This window comes from Lynx rufus, unplaced genomic scaffold (genome assembly GCF_022079265.1).
Source record: "Lynx rufus isolate CCGP_SWC_20201006 ecotype Redwood Valley unplaced genomic scaffold, mLynRuf1.p SCAF_8, whole genome shotgun sequence".
NCBI lineage: Eukaryota > Metazoa > Chordata > Mammalia > Carnivora > Felidae > Lynx > Lynx rufus.
In genome coordinates, this window is record NW_025814896.1 from 30,257,812 (window position 1) to 30,282,454 (window position 24,643).

General features: G+C 40.8%; 1 protein-coding gene across 4 annotated transcripts in view; it reads left to right on the forward strand.

Annotated features, from left to right (window-relative positions):
* ATRN (attractin) overlaps positions 1 to 24,643 on the forward strand; it is a 161,438-nt gene that overhangs the window by 95,839 nt on the left and 40,956 nt on the right. For all 4 annotated transcript variants that reach the window (XM_047067624.1, XM_047067625.1, XM_047067627.1 and 1 more), the window contains exons 19-24: positions 41 to 178; positions 2,920 to 3,013; positions 5,158 to 5,210; positions 8,069 to 8,163; positions 10,725 to 10,803; positions 13,173 to 13,330. In XM_047067624.1, the coding sequence (XP_046923580.1) occupies positions 41 to 178; positions 2,920 to 3,013; positions 5,158 to 5,210; positions 8,069 to 8,163; positions 10,725 to 10,803; positions 13,173 to 13,330 (617 nt within the window). The remainder of the gene's footprint in view (positions 1 to 40; positions 179 to 2,919; positions 3,014 to 5,157; positions 5,211 to 8,068; positions 8,164 to 10,724; positions 10,804 to 13,172; positions 13,331 to 24,643) is intronic.

A 24,643-nucleotide genomic window follows, 5' to 3' on the forward strand; every position in this document is an offset into this window, starting at 1 on the left:
CTACCATGGGACAGGCCCCTTCAGATACTTTTTCTTTCAGCTTGCCAGTGCAATGGGCACAGCAAATGCATTAATCAGAGCATCTGTGAGAAGTGTGAGAACCTGACCACAGGCAAGCACTGCGAGACCTGCATATCTGGCTTCTACGGGGATCCCACAAATGGAGGAAGATGTCAGCGTGAGTCACGTCCCTCGGGGTTACTGACTGCAAAGCAGGCAGAACACAGTGCTTCTGTTTGACTTGAATATCTAGGAGGAAAAAAGCCACTTGGTTTTGGATACTGCATTTCTTTGTCATACTTGTCAGGAGCTCAGCTGGACGTGGGAGGGAGTGAGCAAGGCTGCCAAGTGTCTGAGTAGCTGGTTAAAGCAACGAGCCAAAAATGGAAGAGTTAAGCCTTTAATCATTCACTGTGAGGGTAAAGCAAAAGGCTTAAACCTGAACCCGGGAAAGCTCTGAGTCCCCTCGCTCCGTTTCCACCCCCCTGGAGTGAATGCTGGATGACCATCAGGTGGATCAGCACAGAGGCGGGGAGAGCCCCTAACAGCAGGCTCCAGCAGAAGCCTGTAAGGGACCCTGAGCATGGGAGGGGAGTGGGAAAGTGCCAGGGACCTTACTGAACTCGGGGGCAGTGTCTTCAGGGCTACCCCCTTCTTCCCCCTGAGGAGGCTCAGCAGAGGCAAGAAGGTCTGCCCCAGACGTCAGATAAAGAGATGAGGGAATGCAGGCGCCTGAGCTAGAAATGCAGACACGTGAGAGCGTGGCCTACTGGGGGTGGGACAGGGCGGGGGCTGAGACCCTGCCGGCAGCTCCCTTCAGAGACTGCCACCCAGGCCAGTGCAGGAGGCCAGCGAGGTAAACGTGGGTCATGGGCTGTGGTCAGGTCCCAAAAACCACACACAGGGTTTTAACCAGATGTAGGACTCCTCAGCACTTCTAGTATATTTTAAGGATTTAAAATGATGAACTGCTTTTTGGCTTGTTCTTGTTTCCATTGGGAAGACCCTTCAGGTTCTGAGCAGGAAAGTAAATAAGAAAGGAAAATCTTTGCTCACTTCCCAAATCTCACCTCCAAACTCCTTAGCACAGCCCTTGAGAATCTGATCCCAGAGCAACCAGGAGAGAGCTGGCATTTTAGCCGTACATCCCTTCACCTCTCAGGGGTCAGTCTCCTCATCTGTAAAATGGGGAGAATAGGGTGGGGTTGAGGTGAAAGTGGTCAGAACAGGGCGTTCAGTAGATGTGGGCAGTTATTAGTACCCTCCTACTGCCCTTTCCCACCACTCTTAAGTAAAAAATTCTTGCTCAGATTAAAAGGTATTTAGTAAACATATTTTTCCTTCTCATTATGACTGGGCTTCATCCGTTCAATAGCAGTCAGGGTACCTGGCATTACTGGGGAATGTACACAAGACGCTGTGCCTGAGGCCCCCTCGGTCACCGGACCTCGGGCACCTTTATCCTCTTCAAGACCTTGCATTCTGCCTGAAAGCTCACTGTGGCTTGTGGCCATGCGGGGAACCACATCCAGGACATGGGACTGACTGCTGGGCCTGCTTGTGCCTCCAGGTGCCATCATCCCCATTTCTGCAGCTGCCATTTAGAAAAATGACATCCTCTGAGGCATTTGTGGGGCTTGAGTTCACTTGTCCAGAATTTAGAGCTAGATTTCTTTTTCAGAGCTGCAATCTATAACAGCATGATTTTTAAAATACTATGAGTGGCAACAAGTTTTTAATGTTTTCCTCTTAGAACTGTGTAGTCCTGAGTGAAGGACAGTGGCCATGATCTATTGAATGCTTACCGTGTCTCATTCATGTATTACCTCCCATCATCCTTGCAGCTAGCCTGTGAGGTGGATACTGTTCTCATCCCCATTGCATAGACAAGGAAAGTGAGGCCTAGAGAAGGTAAATAGCATGCCCAGAGGAGCTCCTCCTTACAGAGGAGCTAAGTGTGGGAGAATGAACTCGTGCCCAGGCAGCCTGACGTCAGGCCCGAGCTTCTTGCTAACACACCCCACTCCTCTCTGTACCCAGCAGAGCCAAGAGCAGAACACTCGTGCTTCTGACTCCAGCATCCATCCTCTTAACCGCTGCCCTATTCAGTTTCGTGAGTTTCTTTGGGCGATTTTTTTCTTCACAGGATTTATTTTAAGTACACCTGTCCTCAGCCCTAATGCCTTTAATTTATTTACAGAAAAACAAGGTGTAAAGTGAAAAGGTATTGAGCGAAAGACTTGTTTCATCCCATGTATAAAATGTGTCCTGGCTCACACTTATGCGTTGGATGAAGAAGGTGATTTGTTGATGGCTGGAAGAAGAGGTGACAGGAGTTGTCTTCTGCAGAGGCTAAAGTGGAAGCCAGGGTAGTGAGCCTTGTGGGGCCCCTGACCTGCCATTGCAATTTCACCCCAGTTCTGAGCCCTGTTAGGATTTGAAATGTAGCCTTTGTGGAGCAGGCACCTCAGCTGAGGCTGAGCGGCCAGACCAAGCCTCCCCTCAGGGGCTGTCATTGCTCAGAGCATCTCCGTGGGGGCAGGGACTGTGTCTGTGTCCCCACACCCAGCACCATACTGGAGATGCTTCACAAATATTTACTGAATGAATGAGTCATAGTAGTGAAAATCCATCTATCAAAAAGATCAAAATAGATCAAAATGGTTGCTTCAGATGGCAGTGGGAACCAGCATTCTCTTTCCTCCTGTCCTTGGATTTTGGTTCTTTTAATGTTGCCTTTACATTATTTGAGATAAATCATTAGCTGAAAAACTTGAATCTTATCCTTTAAATGCTTTCATTTTCATCTGTCTTTCCTATCAAATCCAATCCAGATAAAATTACGTGTTTTAGGAAAAGTCTGTGGTAGTAGTCATCTCTTAAGCCAGTTGTGACCTCCATTCCTTTTCCTTCCCCCAGCGTGCAAGTGCAATGGGCATGCGTCGCTCTGTAACACCAACACGGGCAAGTGCTTCTGTACCACCAAGGGCGTCAAGGGGGACGAGTGCCAGCTGTGAGTACCACACCCTCGGGCCCCTGCCACAGGCCACACCTGGAGTCAGTGACTGACAGCCAGGCAGGCTGGGTCTGTGCCTTGTTGTCATGGGCTCTGGGGGATCCCCGGGTTGATGGATTTGGAAGTTCGCCCTTTCTACTTCAGACAGATCTAATTTGGTCAGCCTCCATACTGAAGAGGTCGTAGGTTCAGCAGCAGTTCCTTAATGGTTCTTTAGTTCACATTTTATGTTTGAGTGACACTGACATTTCCTGGGTTCCTGACTTAGATTCATCTTTTCACCTCAGTCGCTACTCAGTTTTTGTCACATCCAGGGATTACACCCTTTTCCCAAGAAATTTGGAAGAACTGGTATTCCAGGACAGTGTTTTATTTAGCATTTTGGTTGTCTGATAGTAGAGATGATCCTCAGGGCTTTAACCCATCCCTCCTTATTCTAGCATTTTCCTTGGTGAAGTATGTCAGACATCTTCCAAGGAAGAGTCTGGGGTTCTCATCCATGAGGATGCAGATAGCGTCAGACAGACATGGAGCTTTAGCCCTGACTGAGCCTCCACTGAGCAGGGTGCTCTTGAGACAAATCACTTAACCAAGCCGAGCCTCAGTTTTCCTGTTCATCAATAGTGGGACTAGCAATAATTGTTTTTAGTGTCCTGGTGAGTTGAAACAAGAGATTGTTCCCCAACAAGTATATACCTGTCTGCCTCCCCAGAAAACCTCATAAAACATGTGTTCCAGGTTGACGCGTTCTCAAGAAGAGACTTAAGTGAGAGAAATGCATAGTAGTATCACAGCATTGAACTAATACAAACAAATACATCATTGGTGAACTTTTTTTCCCCCAAAGAACAGTAGTAATAATGTCACCAGTGACCCAGACCTTGCTGGTGATGTTCAAGGAAAGAATTGCTCTGTCTGCATTTTATAGTTCACACTGCTGTGCATATTTACTGGTTTCATGATGCCTTAAAGCTAGTATGTGAAGAAATGTTTAATCAAAGATTAAATTTAGCCTTGTGATCTAGGCTCCTTTAAACAGAAAAATATAATAGAACAAAATTAATGACTCCTTTTCTCAGGTGTACAATAATGAAATGAGGTATACAGTAAAAGACTTTCTCTTCAAGAGATTTTATTTATTTGTTTTTTATGTTTATTTATTTTTGAGAGAGAGAGAGAGAGTGTGTGTGTGTGAGTAGGGGAGACGCAGAGAGAGAGAGGGAGACACAGAATGCAAAGCAGGTTCCAGCCTCTGAGCTGTCAGCACAGAGCCCAACACGGGGCTCAAACTCACGAACCATGACTTGACCCGAAGTCGGACACTTAACTGACTGAGCCACCCAGGCACCCCTGTTAAAGAGATTTTAGATACAAGCAAGAGCTAAGAATCACCTGGGATCAAAGGACACAATATCCCGTATTATTTATCTGAGAAGAGTGCTTGACCCAAGCTTTCCTCCCTTTCTTATAGCTCTTAGCTACTGGGCCTGCCAGTATGAATGACCTTGTGAAGTGGGAGATTGGGTTTTGCTGATGTTCATAAATGATATTTGTGTATTTCAGTGGAGGAGTAATGATTTCTTTTTTATTAGACTTTATTTTTTTTCTTCAGACTGGTGAACCACGTTCAAGGGTTTAATAAATAAATAAATAAATAAATAAATAAATAAATAAATAAATAAATAAATGTGATTCTCAGTGTTTAGCCTTTGCCTGCTTATTTTTACAGAACAGGATCAGTTTTATTCAGGGAGAAGAGGAAGGAAGTGAGAAATGAATATTTGAAAAATATTTTAACTTCAGTCTTAGAGGCATATTTAGTCCACACAAAAGTAAAAATGTGTTTTTTATGTGTTTTCAAAAAACCAAGGATCTAGGTTTATTATATTTGGATTTGTCTCCTGCACTTTGGCAAATGTTTATTCGTTGACGGTGGTGTGAACTGCTGGGCCATCACTACTGAACCTGAACACAGACTCTCATCAAGCTCCCTGATCTGAGTAACAGTGAAGAATGTAATTGTACAGACTCAGACTTGTTTTCAGTTTAGTTTTATATAAAAGGATCTGCTTGATTTTAAAATGAATGTAGATTTTGTTTTACCTAGCAATAGAAAATAATCTTCATTTTTATCCTCCTAGATGTGAAGTAGAAAATCGATACCAGGGAAACCCTCTCAAAGGAACATGCTATTGTAAGTGTTTTCACAATTCATATTTGTCTAAAGGCCAAATAGATCAATAAAACTTCATACTTTAACATGGGTTGAGAATGGTAAGTGCTATAAGAATATCATGGAGGTGTGTCCTAATTTGATGTGTTTCCATTCTATCACATTTACTACATTTATGTTAATTACCTCTTTAGGAACTAATAAATAAAATATTTAATGATTAACTTACAGGGAAAGGTAAATCTGGCAAAGGGGCCAGGTTCTTATGGGTAAATGTATTTTCTTTCTATAGGAAAATCCACATAGTAGGCAAAGTTACAGAACCAGAGAAACGGAGTAACGTTTTCGCATATCCACTCTAATTTTGTACTTGTTTTCCTGGATTGAATAGCATCCACTCAAAATTCATGTCCACCTGGAACCTATAAATGTGACACACACACATATATATACACATATAGATATGATATACATTGTATGTGTATGTGTGTATATAATATATGTAAATATATACACATATATCTCTTTTAGAAGAAATGAGAAAAACTTCATAACTTTGTGTAGGGGAAAGAATTCTTAGATATGATTCTAAAAGCACAACTCATAAAAGAAATACAATTTTTAAAAATTTAAAAAATTTTTATTTATTTTTGAAAGAGAGCATGAGTGGGGGAGAGGCAGAGAGAGAAGGAGGCACAGAATCCCAAGCAGGCTCCAAGCTCTGAGCTGTCAGCACAGAGCCCAAGGTGGGGCTCAAACTCACAAACCGTGAGATCATGACCTGAGCTGAAGTCAGGTGCTCAACCGACTGAGCCACCCAGGCACCCTGAAAGAAAAAACTATTTATTGGGACTTTATCAAAAGTTAAAACTTAAAAGAATACCATTAAAAAGTAAAAGCCACAGAGAAGAAAAAATGTTTGCAAATTATGTATTTGATAAGGAGCTTGTATCCAGAATATATTAAAAAAAAAAAACAAACAGCACTTTTACAACTAAATGAGGAGACAGTTCAAGTTGAAAACGAGGAATGATTTGAATAGACATTTCACCAAAGAAGACAGTTGGCCAACATGAACAAAAGACTTAGTAACATCACACATTTGGGGTATGTGTATTAAAACCACAGTGAGGCACACCCCTAGAATGACTAGAATCAAAAGTCAGTCCTGTGACTTAATAGATGACTGGATTTTCACCTCTGCTCTACATTCAGTCTGTTGAATACACCTCTTTGGTTAAAGTACATTAAGAAAAACCTGGCCTCACCAGATAGAGTTGGAAAGGAGTAGAGTATTTTAATAACCTTTTCAGTTAATTATGGATACTATCCTTTGATACCATACCAAAACTAGACAACTGGTTATTTCTTAAAGATCAGTTAAATGTGGAACTCGAAACCATATCAGTGAATTTTTTGTAATCTGGTACATTACACCGTATCTGTCTTGGAAAACAAAGCCAATACCCAATGCCAAGTTTTAGCAATGCTATGGGAAACTGGAACCTTCATGCATGCATTCTTTATGGGATATAAAATGGTGTAGGCACTCCGGCAAACCATTTGGCAGTTTCTTAAACAGTAAAAAATAAACTTAACAACAACTCTCCGTTTCCCTCTTCTTCTGGCTCCTGGCAGTCACCATTCTGTTTTCTGTTTCTATAATGTTGACTGCTCTAGGCACCTCATATAAGTGGAATCATACAGTATTTGTCTTCTGTGGTTGGCTTATTTCGTTTGGCATAGTGTCTTCAAGATTGTTCCAGGTTGTAGTATATGTCAGAATTTCCTTCCTTTTTAATATTCCACTTTATGTATACTGTTGATGGACCTTTGGGTTGCTTCCATCTTTTGGCTATTGTGAATTATAGCCATGATCTGTTTGGCTGCTATGAACATGGTGTACAAATATCACTTCAAGATCCAGAATTGCTGGATCATTTGGTAATTCTACTTTTAATTTTTCGAGAAACTACCATACCGTTTTCCACATTAGCTGCACCATTTCGCATTCCCACAAGGTTTCCAGTTTTTCCACATCCTCACCAACCCTTGTTCTTTTCTTTTTTCTTTCTTTTTTTTTTTTTTTTTTTTTTTTTGTAGTAGCCATCTTACTGTGCGTGAGGTGGTATCTCATTGTGGTTTCGATTTGTATTTTCCTAGTGATTAATGATGTTGAACTTCTTTTCGTGTGCTTACTGGCCATTTTGTATATCTTCTTGGGAGAAATATCCATTCAAGTCCTCTGTTCATTTTTAAATCAGGTTGTTGAGTTGTACAATAGACTTTTTAGAATTAAATTCTACCATCTTGGGCAGCTAGCTCTTTCTGCCCATGGGTCCTGTCCCCATGATTTAATAAAACCACCTTTTTTGGACTAGGAAAAAAAAAAATTATACCATCTTTGGCCATTAGTTTCTCTCTAAAGGCATGTTCTTTTGCTACATCACTTTAGTGTTTGAATGCTTTCTTGCTTTCTAGAATAAGATAGTCAAGGCACATATTCCTTGCTCCAGACCTGGAATCAGCCTATTTTTCCATGGAGTCTCGATTCCTTTTATATCATTAATTTATAGCTGTGTATCCTTAAGCAAAACCTAGCATGTAATAGATGTACAATGAATATTTGTAGGTGAGTGAGGTTGGAGCCTAAAGTCTCAGCCAGGATCATGATACAAGGAGAGTTTGATAGGTTATTCCAAATAAAACAATACTGCCCACAGACTTTATTTCCTTTGAAAAGCTTCCTAGTTCCCAGTTATAAGTGAGCTAAAAGTGTTTCCTGGCTGTTGAATATTTATAAGAAAATCAGTCTGTATCTCTAAAGACTTGTTCTGTTTTGTTTTAATTTTTGAATATACATTTCTTTCTTTCTATAGATACTCTTCTTATTGACTATCAGTTCACCTTTAGCCTGTCCCAGGAAGATGACCGCTATTACACAGCCATCAATTTTGTGGCGACACCTGATGAAGTAAGATTTTAAAAGTTTTCTTGCTTTGTTTTGAATTCATGTGACTCTTTTTCTTGATCCTTGTGGGTAGAAGCACGGCATTAGCATGGTCTCCAAAGTGGAGTACGCAGGACTGTTTAGAGGTGCAGGAAAGAAATGTTAGGATCTACATTTTATCTCCTCTCCATCTCAAAGACAAGAGTGACGTTGTTAAGATTTATCAGGATCCGATACACAGGCTGACACTGACTCCACACATACTTGGTTTGCCCATCAACCCATTGCATCCCCATACAGGAAAGGAGAGCAGACTGCAAGGGGAGCTCCCCGATAGAGGGGCGCATGGCAAGGCCCAGATTTATTTCTTAAAATGGACCAGACGCTTAACAAGTACCCTCGAAGAGACTGCAGATTGAAATGAATGCCAGTGATACGAGGACAATGGCAGAGGTGACGCTTCTGTGCCTAGAATAAGTTGTTAGCCTCAGTAGGAGGCAAAACTGGTGAAGGTACAATCGAGTCCAACAAGAAGTTGACCAGAAATCATTGAAATTATTAAGACTGTTGTTTGAAATGTGGGTTTATATCTTTTTTCATTAACGATGAACCACAGCCTGCCGTAAGGTACTACCTAGGGGTAGAGGGAGCCAACATAGCACGACATTTAAAAGTGAAGCATTTAGAACATGAAGGCACACCTATATGATTTTTTCAATGAAATATAAAGTCATTCAATGGCCAGTCCAGTACGTAATGAAATTTCAGTAAACTTGATGATAAATTATTTAGGAACCTCCTTTAAACTTTCTTATTTCTCATCAACATACACAAAGCCATTTACTGTCACAAAATTCCTGTCACAATAAACATAACAAATAATAAACAGAGGATAATATGACAGTAGGCCCATTTTTATTCCTTTGTTAACAAACATTGTTAACATTACTAAATTAAAAAAAATAAATAAATTAGTAGTAGAATAAAATCCAGAGTGTGGGATGTTTATTATATAATGAAATGAAAGTAAGATTTATTTTTTATATTCCATTTTAATGGTAAATTTAAAGAAAAATGAACTAGAGAAAATCTATTCCAATGAGTGAATTTCTTTTTAAGTAAAAACAATAAGTAACCTTAATGAAAATATTCTGTGGACACACTGTATGTCGTATCATTTGAATGGCTCTGGTGACTGGTATTAAAAAAAAAAAAAGGTTTTAAGATAAGGTTATACCAAAGTACCACACATGAAATTTGTTTAATACCTTATTCCTCAGCAAGTGGTTGAAGGATGTCTTTCAGGATGTGATTGATGTTGTTGATTTTATTTTAAATAAACAAGACTCCTCCTAATACTTCTTGATGAGGTGAGGAGCTACGAAAATCTTTTAACCTCTCTGGAGTTCCTTGTTTATTTGATCCAAATTTATTGATCCTTTCCAAAAGAAGTAATTATTAGTAGTGTGCTTCCAATAAACATAAACACTTGAGCTGTCCCCTGCAAGAGGACAGTGAGGTTATGTCAGTAAATGAGAAGGTAAATAACTGCTTTGCGAGAGAAACTTCTGGGTTGGAGATCACATTTTGAAAATGACTGTTTGGAAACGTTTCCATTGTTGTGATTTTGTGCTGTAAAGACCATTACAAATCTTACCGATCTGACTTGTTTTTTGATCTTTCAAGATACAGAATTTCAGCAGGATTGGATCCGTTTACAAAATTTAAAAATACGACACCTGATTCACTTGCAAAAACAATTCTTTGACCACAAGAAAGAGATTTATTCGTCAAATTTCAGTGAAAACTTAAAATTAGCATCAGTTTACCCATTGTAGCCAACAGTGCACTTCTTCCCATTGGCTCAGCACGTTTCTCAGAGATGTCTTTTTCAGTCATTAAAATCAAGGATCAAAATAACCTAGCTCTTCAAATAGTTGTCTTTAAGTGGTAAAAGGATTTCAAAGCTAATGAGGAGTATTCAGTCATATTTCTCTTGATTTTTTTTAGTGAGAGAAAAATGTTTTTTCACATCCCGAATGGACACAAAGTATTTTTTTAAGTTAGTTTATTTCAGTTTTATATGCTTTTTTAAAAAACCATTTCCATTTGGAGAACTTCACAATATATGTAATCTATCAGCTCAGAATTATGTAGGTTTAATTTATAAATACACATAAACTGGGGACTTGGTTAAGTGTTTACGTATTGGTGTGAGCTCTCCCGACATTTGGAGCCCAACTACTTAGATGATCCTTACGAGGCTGCTTCCCCTAACATAGGCCATATGATTTAAGACATTGTGCTCTGGTGAGAGGTTTTTTAAAGGATACTTTTTCATAGAGTTAGGCATATGATAAAGCATTAAATTATATATACTTTTAAGGGAGAGAAATGAAATTTATTTGGGAAAACTGGTTAGAAATGTTAACTCATATTTTATAAGTGTGAGTTTCTTTTAAGACATCGTAAAATATCTGTTTTGTAATTAAGAAAATTGAGAGTAATAAAATTTGATTACTGTTTTCTTTCAAAATCTGGAAACCATTATAATTAATTTTCTAACTGTTCGCACCTCTCATCAGCAAAACAGGGATTTGGACATGTTCATCAATGCCTCCAAAAACTTCAACCTCAACATCACCTGGGCCGCCAGCTTCTCAGGTAAAGACATACCTAGAGAAGACCTTTGAAGTGGAAGTAGCAGATTGAGAAAAGTAATGTAGTTGTTGAGAAAGGGGGCGCTGGGGACAGACAGATGGGTTTGAAACCCACTTTTGCCACTTACTACCTGGGAGACCTTGAACCAAGTGTCCAAACCCCTCTCTAGACCTTAGGGTTATTAGTTGTAAAGAGAAGATAACGATACTTACCTCCTAGAAGTAAGTAGGTTGTGTAGATGAATTTAGGTTATACCTATACCTGCTGTGAGGATGAACTTAGGTTATATGTGCCAGCGCCTACCACGGTGTCAGGCTCAGTACGTGCTCACCACCCCTGCCCTGCTACCAGCTTTAATAGCATTGCTGTAGCCACTGCTCCGGCACTCCCGTCACCTCCCCATCCATGCTTCAGAAGGACAATATGGAAATGACTCAGAGTTTCAAGAAATGGAAATATTTTAAATAGAATGAGATCTTAGTGAGTAAGGGGAAATATACTTTGGGAATTAAATCAAGCTCTCAGAGCATAGTGTTTGCTAGCCTGTTTACCTTGCTACGATTCACTAAGGAAAATCTGAAGAAGTAACAGTTGGGCCTGATGTAGTGCTTATGAACATAGCTTGGCAGATCTGGGTTTGAACTCTGCCTGTTACTATGCTGCACTGTGCGATTAGGCAAATTCAGCTTTCTGAGCCAGTTTCTCGTGTATACAAGGGATGATTAAAACACCTAGCTGTGCAGAACATGGTGAGGATGAAATGACATAATAAACAAAGTAGTCAATGTAGTGCTTGAAACATGGTTATTTTTCACTCAATGTTAACTGCATGTCATTATCATTACTCTTACAATACTTGTTTTTGGTCACAACAACACAAGCAATCAGATGGAAGCAAAATTAATTTTTTTTTAATGTTTTTATTTATTTTTGAGACAGAGAGAGACAGAGCATGAGCAGGGGAGGGGTAGAGAGAGAGGGAGACACAGAATCCGAAGCAGGCTCCAGGCTCTGAGCTGTCAGCACAGAGCCTGACGCGGGGCTCAAACTCACGGACTGTGAGATCATGACCTGAGCTGAAGTCGGATGCTCAACCGACTGAGCCACCCAGTCACCCCTAAACGTAACCTTTGTATGTATTATGTTTATCATATCTTAAAAGATATGCTATCTATCTTAAGACATGTTTATCACGTCTTAAAAGATTGTATAGAATTCAGAGAAGGTTTAGAAACTTGCGGTGAGGAGACACTTCCAAGAAAAAGTCGGAATTATGAGAGCCTTGGGAGAAGGGCAACATTTCTGAGCATGTGAATGCTTTTCAATGATTCTCTTAATGAGGACCCAAAAACCTGGGCTCCAGTCACAGTATTTAATGCAGACATGGGAAAAAAAAAATCTGTTTTTTGAGTCTTTGTAGATACTAGAATTCCTGGCTAAGGGAGAATATGGAATATTGAAGGGCTATTTGGGAAGAGGATAAGTTTATGCCAGATTGAGGGGATTTAAATACAGTTGTAGCTGATAACAGAAGGGACGGAGTGATTCCCTAGAGCTCCTTTCTCCCTGCTGCTGTTGAGACATGAGGTCACTGCTAGTTAGGAAGGGAGAGGTGACTCTGTCCCTGATATGGGGGATCAAGAGTACTGACAAACAGGTATGAAGGGGAAACGTAAAGCAGTTGAAGTGTTAACGTGCAGAGTGAGGGCCATTGCTTGTCAGCAGGATTCCAGTGGTATCTGTATTTTCACAACTGCGTGCCATCATTTCAGTGCTGAGGAGTTCCGAGACCCCTGCAAAAGCATTCTGGTTAAGGGCACAGCATTGTGTATCCGCCTTCCTGCTGCAAATCTCACCTCTGCTTCTTGCTGGCTGTGTGACCTGAGCCAAGTTACTAAATTTCTCTGAACCTCAGTTTCCTGATCTACAAATGAGAATAATAAGAGTTGTTGTTGGGATGAGCACTGGGTGTTGTATGGAAACCAATTTGTCAATAAATTTCATATATAATAAAATAAAAAAATAAAAAAAAAAGGTAATGCACCCCATAAGAGACCCTTAAAAACTGAGAATAAACTGAGGGTTGATGGGGGGTGGGAGGGAGGGGGAAGTGGGTGATGGGCATAGAGGAGGGCACCTGTTGGGATGAGCACTGGGTGTTGTATGGAAAACAATTTGACAATAAATTTCATATTAAAAAAAAAAAAAAGAGTTGTTGTTAGAACTAAAGGAGATTGTGCTCTTAAAGCTATTCCTGGAACATAGTGAGTGTTAAGTAAATGCTAAACTGTCATTATTAATGAGGACAGATTCTGTCCACAAAAAGAAAAAAAAAATGGGGCTCTTGTATTTCATTCTTTTCTTCCTGACAGCTGGAACCCAGGCTGGAGAAGAGATGCCTGTTGTTTCAAAAACCAACATTAAGGAGTACAAAGATAGCTTCTCTAATGAGAAATTTGATTTTCGCAACCATCCAAATATCACTTTCTTCGTCTATGTCAGCAATTTCACCTGGCCCATCAAAATTCAGGTAAGAAGTGCTTTTCGGTCTCAACCTGCAGACGTAGTGAAATCTCTTCAGTGGAGACTAAATCCACTAATTTGGAACTTGAGGTAAATGAGGTGCACAGTATAGCTTTGCCTTTGTAGTCTCTGTGGCAAAGGAGTGTGAACACCTGAGCACCGTAAAGAAGGTGTGGTGGGGATGGCTTCAGTCACTTGAGAAGGGAAATGATACACGCTCTTGAAATCAACTCGGCACATAACACGTTTGGTAACTACAGCTGTATTCATTTCTTTGCTGAGCACTTGCCATGTAAAAGCCTATAGAGCTTTGGTTCTGGGGGAAGGTGGGTATAAATGAAATAAACACACTTCTAACCAGCGAAAGCCAGAGCGTGGGATGTGCCATACAGAAAGATGCCACAAATGCGGGCAGAGTTTAGAGGAAGATAGCAATGGGTGGCAGCACAAGGTTGCCTGTAAGAGCACAGGCCCTGCAGTCGGACAGGAGGATGCGTCCTGGCTTGCTCCTGGACAGATCGTGTAGCCGCTCCACACCTCAGATTTTTTGTGTATGTGACCTGAAAGCATGTCACCTGCTGCTGCCACCGGTGTTATCAACCTTGATCGTTTTCTCTGTTCTTGAGTGACCAGTAGACTCCCTCTTATCCAAGACCCGTGACCTCATTTTTGCTCTTTATCATCTGCCGCTGTCCTCAAGGGCCTTGCCTCCATACTTTTCTCTTTTACCCCCTGTGTGGAATTCAGGGCTGGGTGGACTTCCAAGGGCTGGTTCACCTTTAGCCATCGAAGCATGGTCACAGGACGGGTCTGTGGCCGTTCACCGACTCTCAGAAGCAAGTCATCACTGATCAGTGACGATGTGTTTGAAAAGGACTTGTGGTGATTTTGTGTCCATGTCTTGGGACTGTGACTACAGAGCAATCTTCTCCTTCCTGGAATGTGAGGATAGGTTCTGTGTTGTGGTTTTTTTTCTCACCAACCACTTTCCTTTTTCTGTCTAGTGGTCTACCAATGTGCTCATCCTCTAATCGGCTTTTCCCTTTGCTCTTAGACACTGTTTGCTTCCCTCCTTGGCCAGCCTTCTCATAGTGTTGGCTCCCTATCTGTGCTTCCTCTTATCTACTTGTCCATCAGCCCACACAGCAGTGCCTCCTTCCCTCACCACATCCTGAAACTGTCCTATCTTAGCAGATGCCAGTCACTGAATTCTTCAGTCTCCTCACTGCTCTCTTGCTCACAGAGTGGTTTGAGTCACTGTCTTTCTGGCCTTCCTGGTCCTCTCTTTCCCTGATTCTCTGGCCAGTCTCTTCAGGGAATCTCCTTCCTTAAATATTGGGGTTGTCTGCAAATCAGTCACATCCCATACAGTTTCCCGGGGTAATTCCATCCCCCCTGTAAGACTTACGGGATTCTCTGTATTGGTGATTCTCAGTGCTGTCTCCAGCCCAGCTTATGCTTGAGCTCCAGACCAATATTCTTGGTGGCTGCCTAGACATCTCTGCCTGGACAATCGCAAGCTCCTGCCTTTCGCACATAGTCATTCCTATGACCTCAGCCCCAAACCCCAGGCCTCTTTTCTCAGTGAATGACACCACCATTTGTCCAATTTCCTTTTGCTTTCCTTGTTAGATGTGTATATCAAGGTTAAACTAACCATTAGTAATTGTAAATTGATTTTTTCTTCTTTCTGGAAGAGATTATATAAGATTAGAATTCTATGAACCTTGAGTACCTGATCTCTCCTGTAAAATCATTAGATTTTGGTGTTTTATTTGTGGAGATTTTTTTAAACTGTTGATTCAGCTTCTTTAAAAGTTATAGGATATTTTGGATTTTTCCTTTCTGTTTGAGTCATTTAAAATAATTTTTTCTAGTTATTATTTATTTAATTTTTTCAGATGTATAGACATAAAGTTATTCACACTATCCTCTTATCTAATTTTTGCAGCATCTCTGCTTAAGAGTACTGAATCAGGGCGCCTGGGTGGCTCAGTTGGTTAAGCCATGGCTCAGGTCATGATCTCACAGTTTGTGAGTTTGAGCCCTGAGTCGGGCTCTGTGCTGACAGCTCAGAGCCTGGAGCCTACTTCAGATTCTGTGTCTCCCCCTCTCTCTACCCCTCCCCTGCTCACACTCTGTGTCTCTCTGTCTCTCAATAATGTTAAAAAAATCATAATAAAATAAATAAAAAAGAGTACTGAATCATACACTTAAAAATGTTTAAAATGGAGAACACCTGGGGGTGCCTGGGTGGCTCAGTCGGTTGAGTGTCCGACTTCGGCTCAGGTCATTATCTCACAGCTCGTGAGTTCGAGCCCCACGTTGGGCTCTGTGCTGACAGTTCGGAGCCTGGAGCCTACTTCAGATTCTGTGTCTCCCTCTCTCTCTGCCCCTAACCCACTCATCTTCTGTCTCTGTCTCTCTCAAAAATAAATAAACATTAAAAAATTTTTTTTAATTAAATAAATAAATAAAATAAAATGGGGAGTACCTGGGTGGCTCAGTTGGTTAAGCGTCCAACTTTGGCTCAGGTCACGATTTCACGGTTTGTGGGTTCAAGCCCCACATCGGGCTCTGTGCTGACAGTTGGGAGCCTGGAGCCTGCTTTGGATTCTGTGTCTCCCTCTCTCTCTCTGCCCCTCCCCTGCTTGTGCTCTGTCTCTCAAAAATAAATAAATAAGCATTAAAAAAAAGGTTAAAATGGTAAATTTTATCTTATGTAGGTTTTACCCTAATTTTTAAAAGTTTTAAATATCAAAGCAAGACTTTTTTTTTTTGGTAAATATAGATAAACTTAATCTAAAATTCATACAAAAAGGCAGAGAGTCTACAATAGCTGTAACAAGTGTGAAAAAGAAGAATAAAGTGGGAGGAATCACTGTATATAATGTTAAGGTTTATTGTTTAGTTACAGTAATCAAGACTTTGTGGTTGTTGGTGGAGGGATAGACAGATCAAGGAATAGAATAAAGAACCCTGAAACAGAACCACATAAATATGTCGATACGATTTTTGACAAAGAAACAAAGACAATTAATTCAGTGGAAGAAGGAGAGCCTTTTCAAATAAGTACCGCTGGAACAATTGGGCAACAACAGACAAATAAATGAACTTTGATCTAAACCTCACATCTTAAACAAAATCAGCTCATTATAGATCATACCTTTTTTTTCCTAAGTAAAGTGGCCACTTATTCAGCCTCTTGTCATGTCAAAATGTTTTGTGCATATGCCACTATAATTAGCACACCCTCTGTAACAGGCAAAATTGTACATCAAATTATATTTCATGTTACCTCATTATATAAAAATATAAAGTAAAAATGATCTATCATTTCCATGTAACATTACTATTAAACAGTTCAGCAGTAGATAATGAAGCGTGAAATCTTAGTAAAATATGATACAGGAAGAGCATAATGTAATTCTCACTTGTTGTTATTTGTTATGAATATACAAAGGCAAATTTTTTAAATGTTATATTTACTGAGATTCTGGCAATAGCTTTATGTAACAAGACACAGCATACCAGGCCTGCCACTCAACTTGTTTATGGTAACTCTCAGCTTCAATCTGAAGCTGTTTAAAAAAAAACAAAAAAACAAAAAAATCAAAAGCCTGCTTTTTTTTTTTTTAACATGCTAAGTATTTTGGCAAGTGTACCGTTAAACACAGTAAGGAATTTAAGATAGCAAGAATAAGAAGTTAATAAAAAGTACCTGTGTCTATTTGAAATGATTCCTCTCGAAAGCCAAAGTGTAGTCCAAATTAATTCGAATGTTATAACACATTCTCATGCTAAAAAACATTTAATATTATTGAAGTGGAGGTAAATCCCAGAACTTTGGGGGCTCTGCCATGCTGCAAAGGGCTGTTTCTCTGGTTCACTTGACAGAGTCCAAGGATATCAAAGGGCAAGACTGCTGTACGCAGCTCTGACCTCCCATGAAGCATGGCTACTGTGTCCTCAAAAATAGGATGTGTGAGGATAAAAGGCACGCTATTCTGCTAGCTAAAGAGATAGCACCCTCCCCCTCAAAAGCCCGTTCCCAAGATAAATGAAAGTATTTAAGGGCAAAAAATTAAAATACACTTACCTACAGAGTAAGGATTTTGAAATAATCAATGTGATCGCTATTTCAGAAATGTTAACTGGAGTCATCTGGTCATTTCTGATTACATCTTAATGATGTGTCCACGTTCAGTTTCTGTGGACTCATCATTAGATACTTCTAGTCAAAAATATTAATTTTAGGAACTCTTGGGTGGCTCAGTTGGTTAAGTGTTCAACTCTTGATTTCAGCTCAGGTTATGATCTCACTGTGAGATAGAGCCCTGCATCGGGCTGTGCACTGGTCGGGCTCTGCACTGACAGTGCAGAGTCTGCTTGGGGTTCTCTCTCTCTCTCTCTCTCTCTCTCTCTCTCTCTCTCTCTCCCCCCCTCTCTCCCTCCCTCCCCCCCCAAAAAAAAAACATTAAAAAAATATTAATTTTATCTCCAAATACTGTAACCACTAGCACAACTGCAGTGTGTTATCTCCAGGAGTTATTAAGCACGGGAAGAGAAAAAATAGAGACACAGAATCCAAAGCAGGCTCTAGGCTCTGAGCTGTCAGCACAGACCCCGACGCGGGGCTCCAACTCATGAACCACAAGATCATGACCTGAGCCAAAGTCGGACGCTTAATCGACTGACCCACTCAGGCGCCCCTTGAAGAAGAACTTTATATCCTAAGTCTGGGCAAAAGATATCTAGATTTGACAACAAAAACATGACCCATAAAGGAAAAAATTGATAAATTGGACCACATCAAGACCAAAAGCTTTTGCTCTATGTAGTAAGACCCTGGCAAGAGGATGAAACAGTAAGCTACATACTGGGAGAAAATTTTTGCAAATCATATTTCTAACAAAGCACTTGTATCTAGACTATAACAGTTCTCAAAACTCAACACTTTAAAAAAGAAGTACTCTAATTTAAAAATGAACAAAAGATGTGAAGAGACAGTTCATCAAGTAGATTATACGTTACGGCAAATAAGGACATGAGATACGCAGATTCAGAAGCCATTAAAGAAATGCAAATTAAAACCACAATGAGACATCACCACAGACCTATCAAAATAGTGAGAACACCGAATGCTTGAGAGAATACAAAGAAATTGGATCACACATACATTGCTGGTGGGAAAGTAAGATGGTATAGCCACTCCGGAAAGTGGTTTGGCATCTTATAAAACTAAACTTGCACTTAGTATACAACCCAGCATTTGCGTTCCTGGGCATTTATCCCAGAGAAATGAAAACCGGTGATTACACAGACACCTGTATACCCATGTTTATAGCACCTGTGCAGCAATATTCAGCAGCATTACTCATAATAGCCCCCACTAGAAACTACCCAAATATTCTTCAGCAGGTTAATGGCCACACTGTGCTACATGCATATCATATATATATGTATGTAGTACATATACATATGTAATACTCAGCAATAAAAAGAAATAAACTATCGATACAATAATTTGGATGAATCCCAAGGAAATTTTGCTGAGGTGGGGGGAGGCTTAGCAATCTATATACTGTATGATTCCATTTCTATAACATTTGAAAATAAAAATTTTAGACCAAAAATATAGATTTGTCTACTGAAGTTTCAACTTTTTCTGACTTTTCCTGACTGACCTCAGGACCTTCTTAAAAGTGTTCACCTGATTAGGTCAGGCCCACCCGCACTCAAGGGGAGAGGATTATGCAGCGTGAATACACCAAGGTAATGGGAATCTTAGGTGGCATTCAGGGATTTAGGTTGTTTGACCCCATAGAGGTTGAGCTGTAGGCTTTAGTCAATACCATTTCACTTTGGTAACGTCTGACACTATCCAATTATAGATCAGATACATTTATAAAATATTTGATTTGGGGTCTAGTAAATATTATTTCTTGGCTTGTTTTAAGTTGAGGTGGTTTTCATACTGACATACCTTGTTACTTCTGACTCTGATTGAACTTTAGGCTTTGTTGTGTATAGCTGAAAAATGATGAACATTTTTAAGGTTCTTAGTGAAAATCTTACGCTGCTGACATTTTTCCCATTTAGAAAGAGGGCTCCGTGCATATAAACAGGCTCTTGTGCTGGAGATAGTCGTGCTCTTGCCAATGCTGAGTTCTAGTTTTTTTTCCTCCCAGTGCCCTGTTGCTCCACCCTCTGAAAGCCACTGAAATGGTTTTAGAGCATTTCCTTCTAGAGGGATCTCTTCCCCACACTTACTTTTAAAAAGTACTAATTTTAAGTTTAAGAGTCAAAGAGATGTTGACTTTCTGCCTGATTTTCTGTTCACCTGGGCTGGATCACTTACTTGAGTAAGATCCACTTATGAAAGCTGTATTCAGGAGCACTTTCGAAAATAAACTATGGCGTGCTCACCATTTAGTTTGCCAAGCTTTCCTTGAACGAGCAGGTAAGTTCTATTGGAAATGTGTCTTTTTACTCTTTGGTACAACTAACTGTAGTATTTGCAGGCAGCGTAAATAGAGCTGCGGCATTGTGCGTCCTCGGTGTCTGCACACGACACCCGTTCTCTGTGCACTTGGGACTGTACCTGGATGTGTGCCGTGTAGAGGGCTCAGCCTGCCTCTTCCTGCACAGATCCAGCGGTGTGCTCAACAAAGGGGGCTGTACGTGTCTGTACTGCTCTGTTTTCCTCAGAGCCTTAGCTTTTCTAGATGTGGTTAGCTCTTAAACACACCCATGCACACTTAGAGACTATCCAGGTTCGGTAAAAATGTAGAGACTAATTTATGGAAAAGAGTAAGGAAGTGTCTAAATGGTGCAGGATAGGTCATTCGGTTAAATTTTAGTATGGCTTTCAGTGCAGGCAAAGCCTTTTTGTCCTTGATTCTCCTTTTTTAAAGCAGAATAACTGAGGAAATCTAGTTCTCAGAATTCATATAAACATTGGCACTTTAAAAATTGTAATGCTGAACTCAAGTTCCTTCACTCTGTACCAATCCCAGGATTCTTTTCCGTAATTAGGAACAGATCAAAACCTGTAACTGCTAACTGAGGGAATTTGAAACCAACTGTAAAAATCTTTGTAGACACAGTTAAAAAAAACAACACACACAACACCCAGATTGAAAAGGCCTTGTGTGTAGAAGGATGGTGGGTGTGTTGGGGCCAGTTGTGCATGTTTTCTGGTCAGTTGCTCCTGTGGGTGAGCGCCCCTCCCTCAGCCTCTGCTTTCTGAAAGCAATCCTGGGTGTCCTTGCCAGAGGGACTCAGCTGGCATAGCCATGCTCATAGTTTGGGAGGGTAGGTATTCAAGATAGAGAATGGACAGGCAGATGTTTTGTGTGAGCTGGGAAGGTGGGCAGTGAAGCTGGGGTTCAGGCTTGTTACTGGCTCTGCAACAGAGGTTGTTATTGTAATGTGGAACTAATATTAAAGCCTTCTCCGTGCTGCGTGTTTCATCTGCTGGTTTATGTAAGAGGCTAGTGTTCACAAGTGAAGGCAACACGGAATTTGTATTGAGAACTGGGCATTCATTTGGACTTTAGAGTTATGTTTATAGGTGCTAACAGGATTACTCCACTAAGCAAAGGATGTATGAGACTTCACTCAGATATGCTTCTTTTGGTAACAGTTTTGTTAAGATATAACCCACATACTATACAATTTGCCCATTTAAAGTGCACCCTTTAGTAGTTTTTAGTATATTCACAGAGTTATGTAACTTTGCCTTCAATCAATTTTAGAGCATTTCATCACCCCAGAAAGAAACCCTCAGTAGCGGTCACTCCCCATTCCTCCCTCCCCTTAGCCCCTGGCAACCACCAGTCTACTTTCTATCCCTATAGCTTTGCCTATTCTGGGCATTTCATAATAATTTAATTACATAATATACGGTCCTTTGAGACTGCCTTCTTTCACTTAGCATACTGATTTCAAGATTCATTTATATTTAGTATGTCTGAGTACTTAGCTCCATTTTAAGAGTGAATAATATTTTATTGTATGGATATACATATACCACATTTTATTTATCCATTCATCTGTTGATGGATACTTGGGTTGTTTTCACTCTTTGGCTATTGTGAGTAATGTCAAATATACTTTTAATGTTTATGTTATTGTATAATGATAATGATGGCATATGCACATACCTCCTGGTGTCAGATATCTGTACCTTATAAGTTTTAAGAATTATAAAGCCATGAAATACATCTAGAACTGAGCGACTTAAAGCATAAGTCTTTCTTTGTTTCAAAGTGGCATTTAAGGTTCTTATACTATCTTGTGATTTTCATTAGGATCATTATTTATTGTTCCTTCTTGAAAGCCTCCTCTCTTTCACTTTCCACCTATGGCTTTGGCTGTTTCTTCTTAGTTTTTTAATACCATTGTTCCCTTGGATTTCCTCTGGACCCATTCTCCCTGGATAGTTTCATTGACACCATCTGTGAAAACCACCTATGGCTAGGAAGGGTAAATCTCCATTACTAACAGACCTCTCTCGTGTGACCTCCATATCCAGGACCCAATAGGCTTCCCTTAACATCCACTCACTCCACAGACTTGTAGCCCAAAGTAGCAGTTTTGAATGGATAGGAGGAGCTGTCGGATGCAGGGTGGCAGGATGTGCCCACATTCTTCTGGGAGCCCTGGGAGGAGAGGGGAGTGTCCCATGCCACCTGGGTCTGAGTGAGGATGAGCAGTACCAGGGCTGAGTGTCAGGAACATGAGGTTGGGGAGTAGGGGTGTTTGGGGTGGGGAAAGGGTATACCCAGTCACTTTCAAGAACAAGCAGGAGTTCAGCAGAGGTGAAGCGGCAGCGCTGTGAGCAAAGTGCTGGAGAACTAGGCAGAGGCTGTCATGACGAGACTGGAGGCTTCAGCAGAGGGGTTGAACCCTGACCTGAAAACCACTGGGAATTGTTGATGTGTCATAAGCCAAGAAGTGTCCAAAGATCAGTGTTTTTGAAAGACCCTTTTGGCAGCAGTTGGGAGAATGGTTTGGAGGGAGCTGGGCCTGAGTTGGGGAGTCCAGGTAGAATTCTTACTTGGAAACCCAGGGGAGTGGGTCCATCAGGTGTCCCTCAGACATACCTGGTAGCAACTTTCTTTCCTCATCTGTGCCTCCATGGCTGTAGACTTGTCGAGCTTTTCACTCTACAAAGATTTCCTTAAGGGCAAGGAGGATGCCTTATATTTCTGTGTCCTCAGTGTCCTAGCATAGTGTTGATCAGCTGTAGACACTTCACAAATGTGCACTAGATGGATGAATAGTTGTAGGTACGAGAGCTTTCGGGTTGGTATCAGAACTTTGTGGGGTTTTTTGCAACTTTTCTAAAGGTGCTGAGAGCTTTTTCTGATACTGTCAGAATGATTGCCAACCAGTGCTAAGGTGCCAGCTCGGGTTGGAGACCAAGAATTTGTCATCCCAGTATGCACAGTCTGGTGTTACAGGATTGAATTGTTCCAGAAGTTGTCGAAAGTGGTAGAAGAAAAGAAAAGGATGAGGATACAAACATCCTAATTTCACAAAGAGGGGCATTAAGAGATAACTATATGTATTGAAATATTTAAGGATGAAATGATAGGAAACCTGGTATTTGCTTCAAAATAATATGATTGTGGGGAAAGAGGCTAGCATATGGATGAAACAAGACTGACCTTGGGCTGGTCATTATTACAACTGGGTAGTGAGCACACTGGGTTCATTATTCTGTTCTCTCTACTTTTTAAATTTAAAATTTTCCATAATAAAAAATATGCAAAAAAACATCATACAAGTGATAGAAAAAAAGAATAAAGGTCTAAGTGTATTATTTAACCTCCTGAAGGTAGCCTCAGCTGGGCCAGCAGCCTAGGCTAGCTGGAACCTAGCACATCTAGGCCAGCTGGGGTATATCTTGGAACTGACTTTCTTTTACTTTGCAGGAAGTACACAGCATTTTACTAGGGTTTTACCAGTTATTGGCTGCTGTTGGGCAGTCTCTAGAACAGTCAGGAGTCTGGGACAAAACCCTGTTTTCCCTCAGTCTAACACACCTCACCCTGGTGAGATGGCAAAGGGAGCCTTCCTGAGAGCTGCTGGGCTCACCTCCAAGCACAGGTGCATCAGAGGCCTGAGATCTCCTCCCTCTGGGCTATGAGGACTGGGAAGCTTCCTTCCAGGGGGCCATGGCCAAATTGCCTCCTGCTCCTGCAACCGTTTGTGTATAACAGGCACATCTTTTCCCTGTATCCAAGGGTGGTTTATCTGTTCCCTGTCTCTGTTGGCATCCTTCCAACACCATCACCCTCAGAACAGTGACACAGAAACTGACAGAGGCCCTAAAAATAATGATGTGACTATCCTGGAAGGGGCGAGTGGGGACAATGGCCTAAATCACCTTTGATTATAGTAGGAAAGTCAGTAAGTGATGCCTAAAATGGCTAAGTCAAGAAATAGCAAATAAAATAAAACAAAACACTAATTAGTGATAAAAAGGTAACCCACAGAAGAACTGAAAAGAAACCTAAATCAAGGTGGGGACCTCTGGAGAGAAACCTTTACAAGAGGAAATGGGGAGCAGGAACCATTGCTTTACATGATTAGCTCTTTTGTCCTTGTAGATATTTCAGCCAGGTACAGTATATGTAGTTCTTAATGACTTTGAAATTACTAATGATCATGATAAAATGGAATCAGAATTCTGGAGAGTGGTGGAAGGAGTGGCTGGAAGGACAACTGGGGAAGAAAGCACAGAGCAGTGTTGAGGTGGGAGGCTGGGAGGGCACGGATGGTGAGTGTTAGCTAATCACATGTCAGGAAGGAGTGGCTCGGTGGTATTAAGTTGCTTTGAGGCTCTGAGCAGAGTCTGGGTATACAGTTTCTGTGCCAGCACAAACCAGCATTAGGTGGCTAGTATGTGAGGCCAGTTGATGGGCACTGGGATCCAGTCCAGAGCCCGTGGTCTCAGTATGGAGTTCCAGATAGAACTCCCATTTGTTTTTGTTTTGTTTTTAAGAAAATTATTTTATTTTTGTTTTTAGTGTATATATATAAATATTTATTTATTTATTCATTTATTTTGAGAGAGGAGGAGAGAGAGAGAGAGAAGGGGAGAGACAGAGAGAGAGAGAGAAAGAATCCCAAGCAGGCCCCACACTGTCAGCCCAGGAACCGTGAGATCTTGACCTGAGCCTAAATTAAGAGTCAGATGCTTAACCAACTGAGCCACCCCAGAATACTTGTTTTTAAAGTTAACTAAAATTAAAAACGGTTTGTTTTCCAGTGAAGTTGTTAACACCCAAAACTATTCACTTCACTA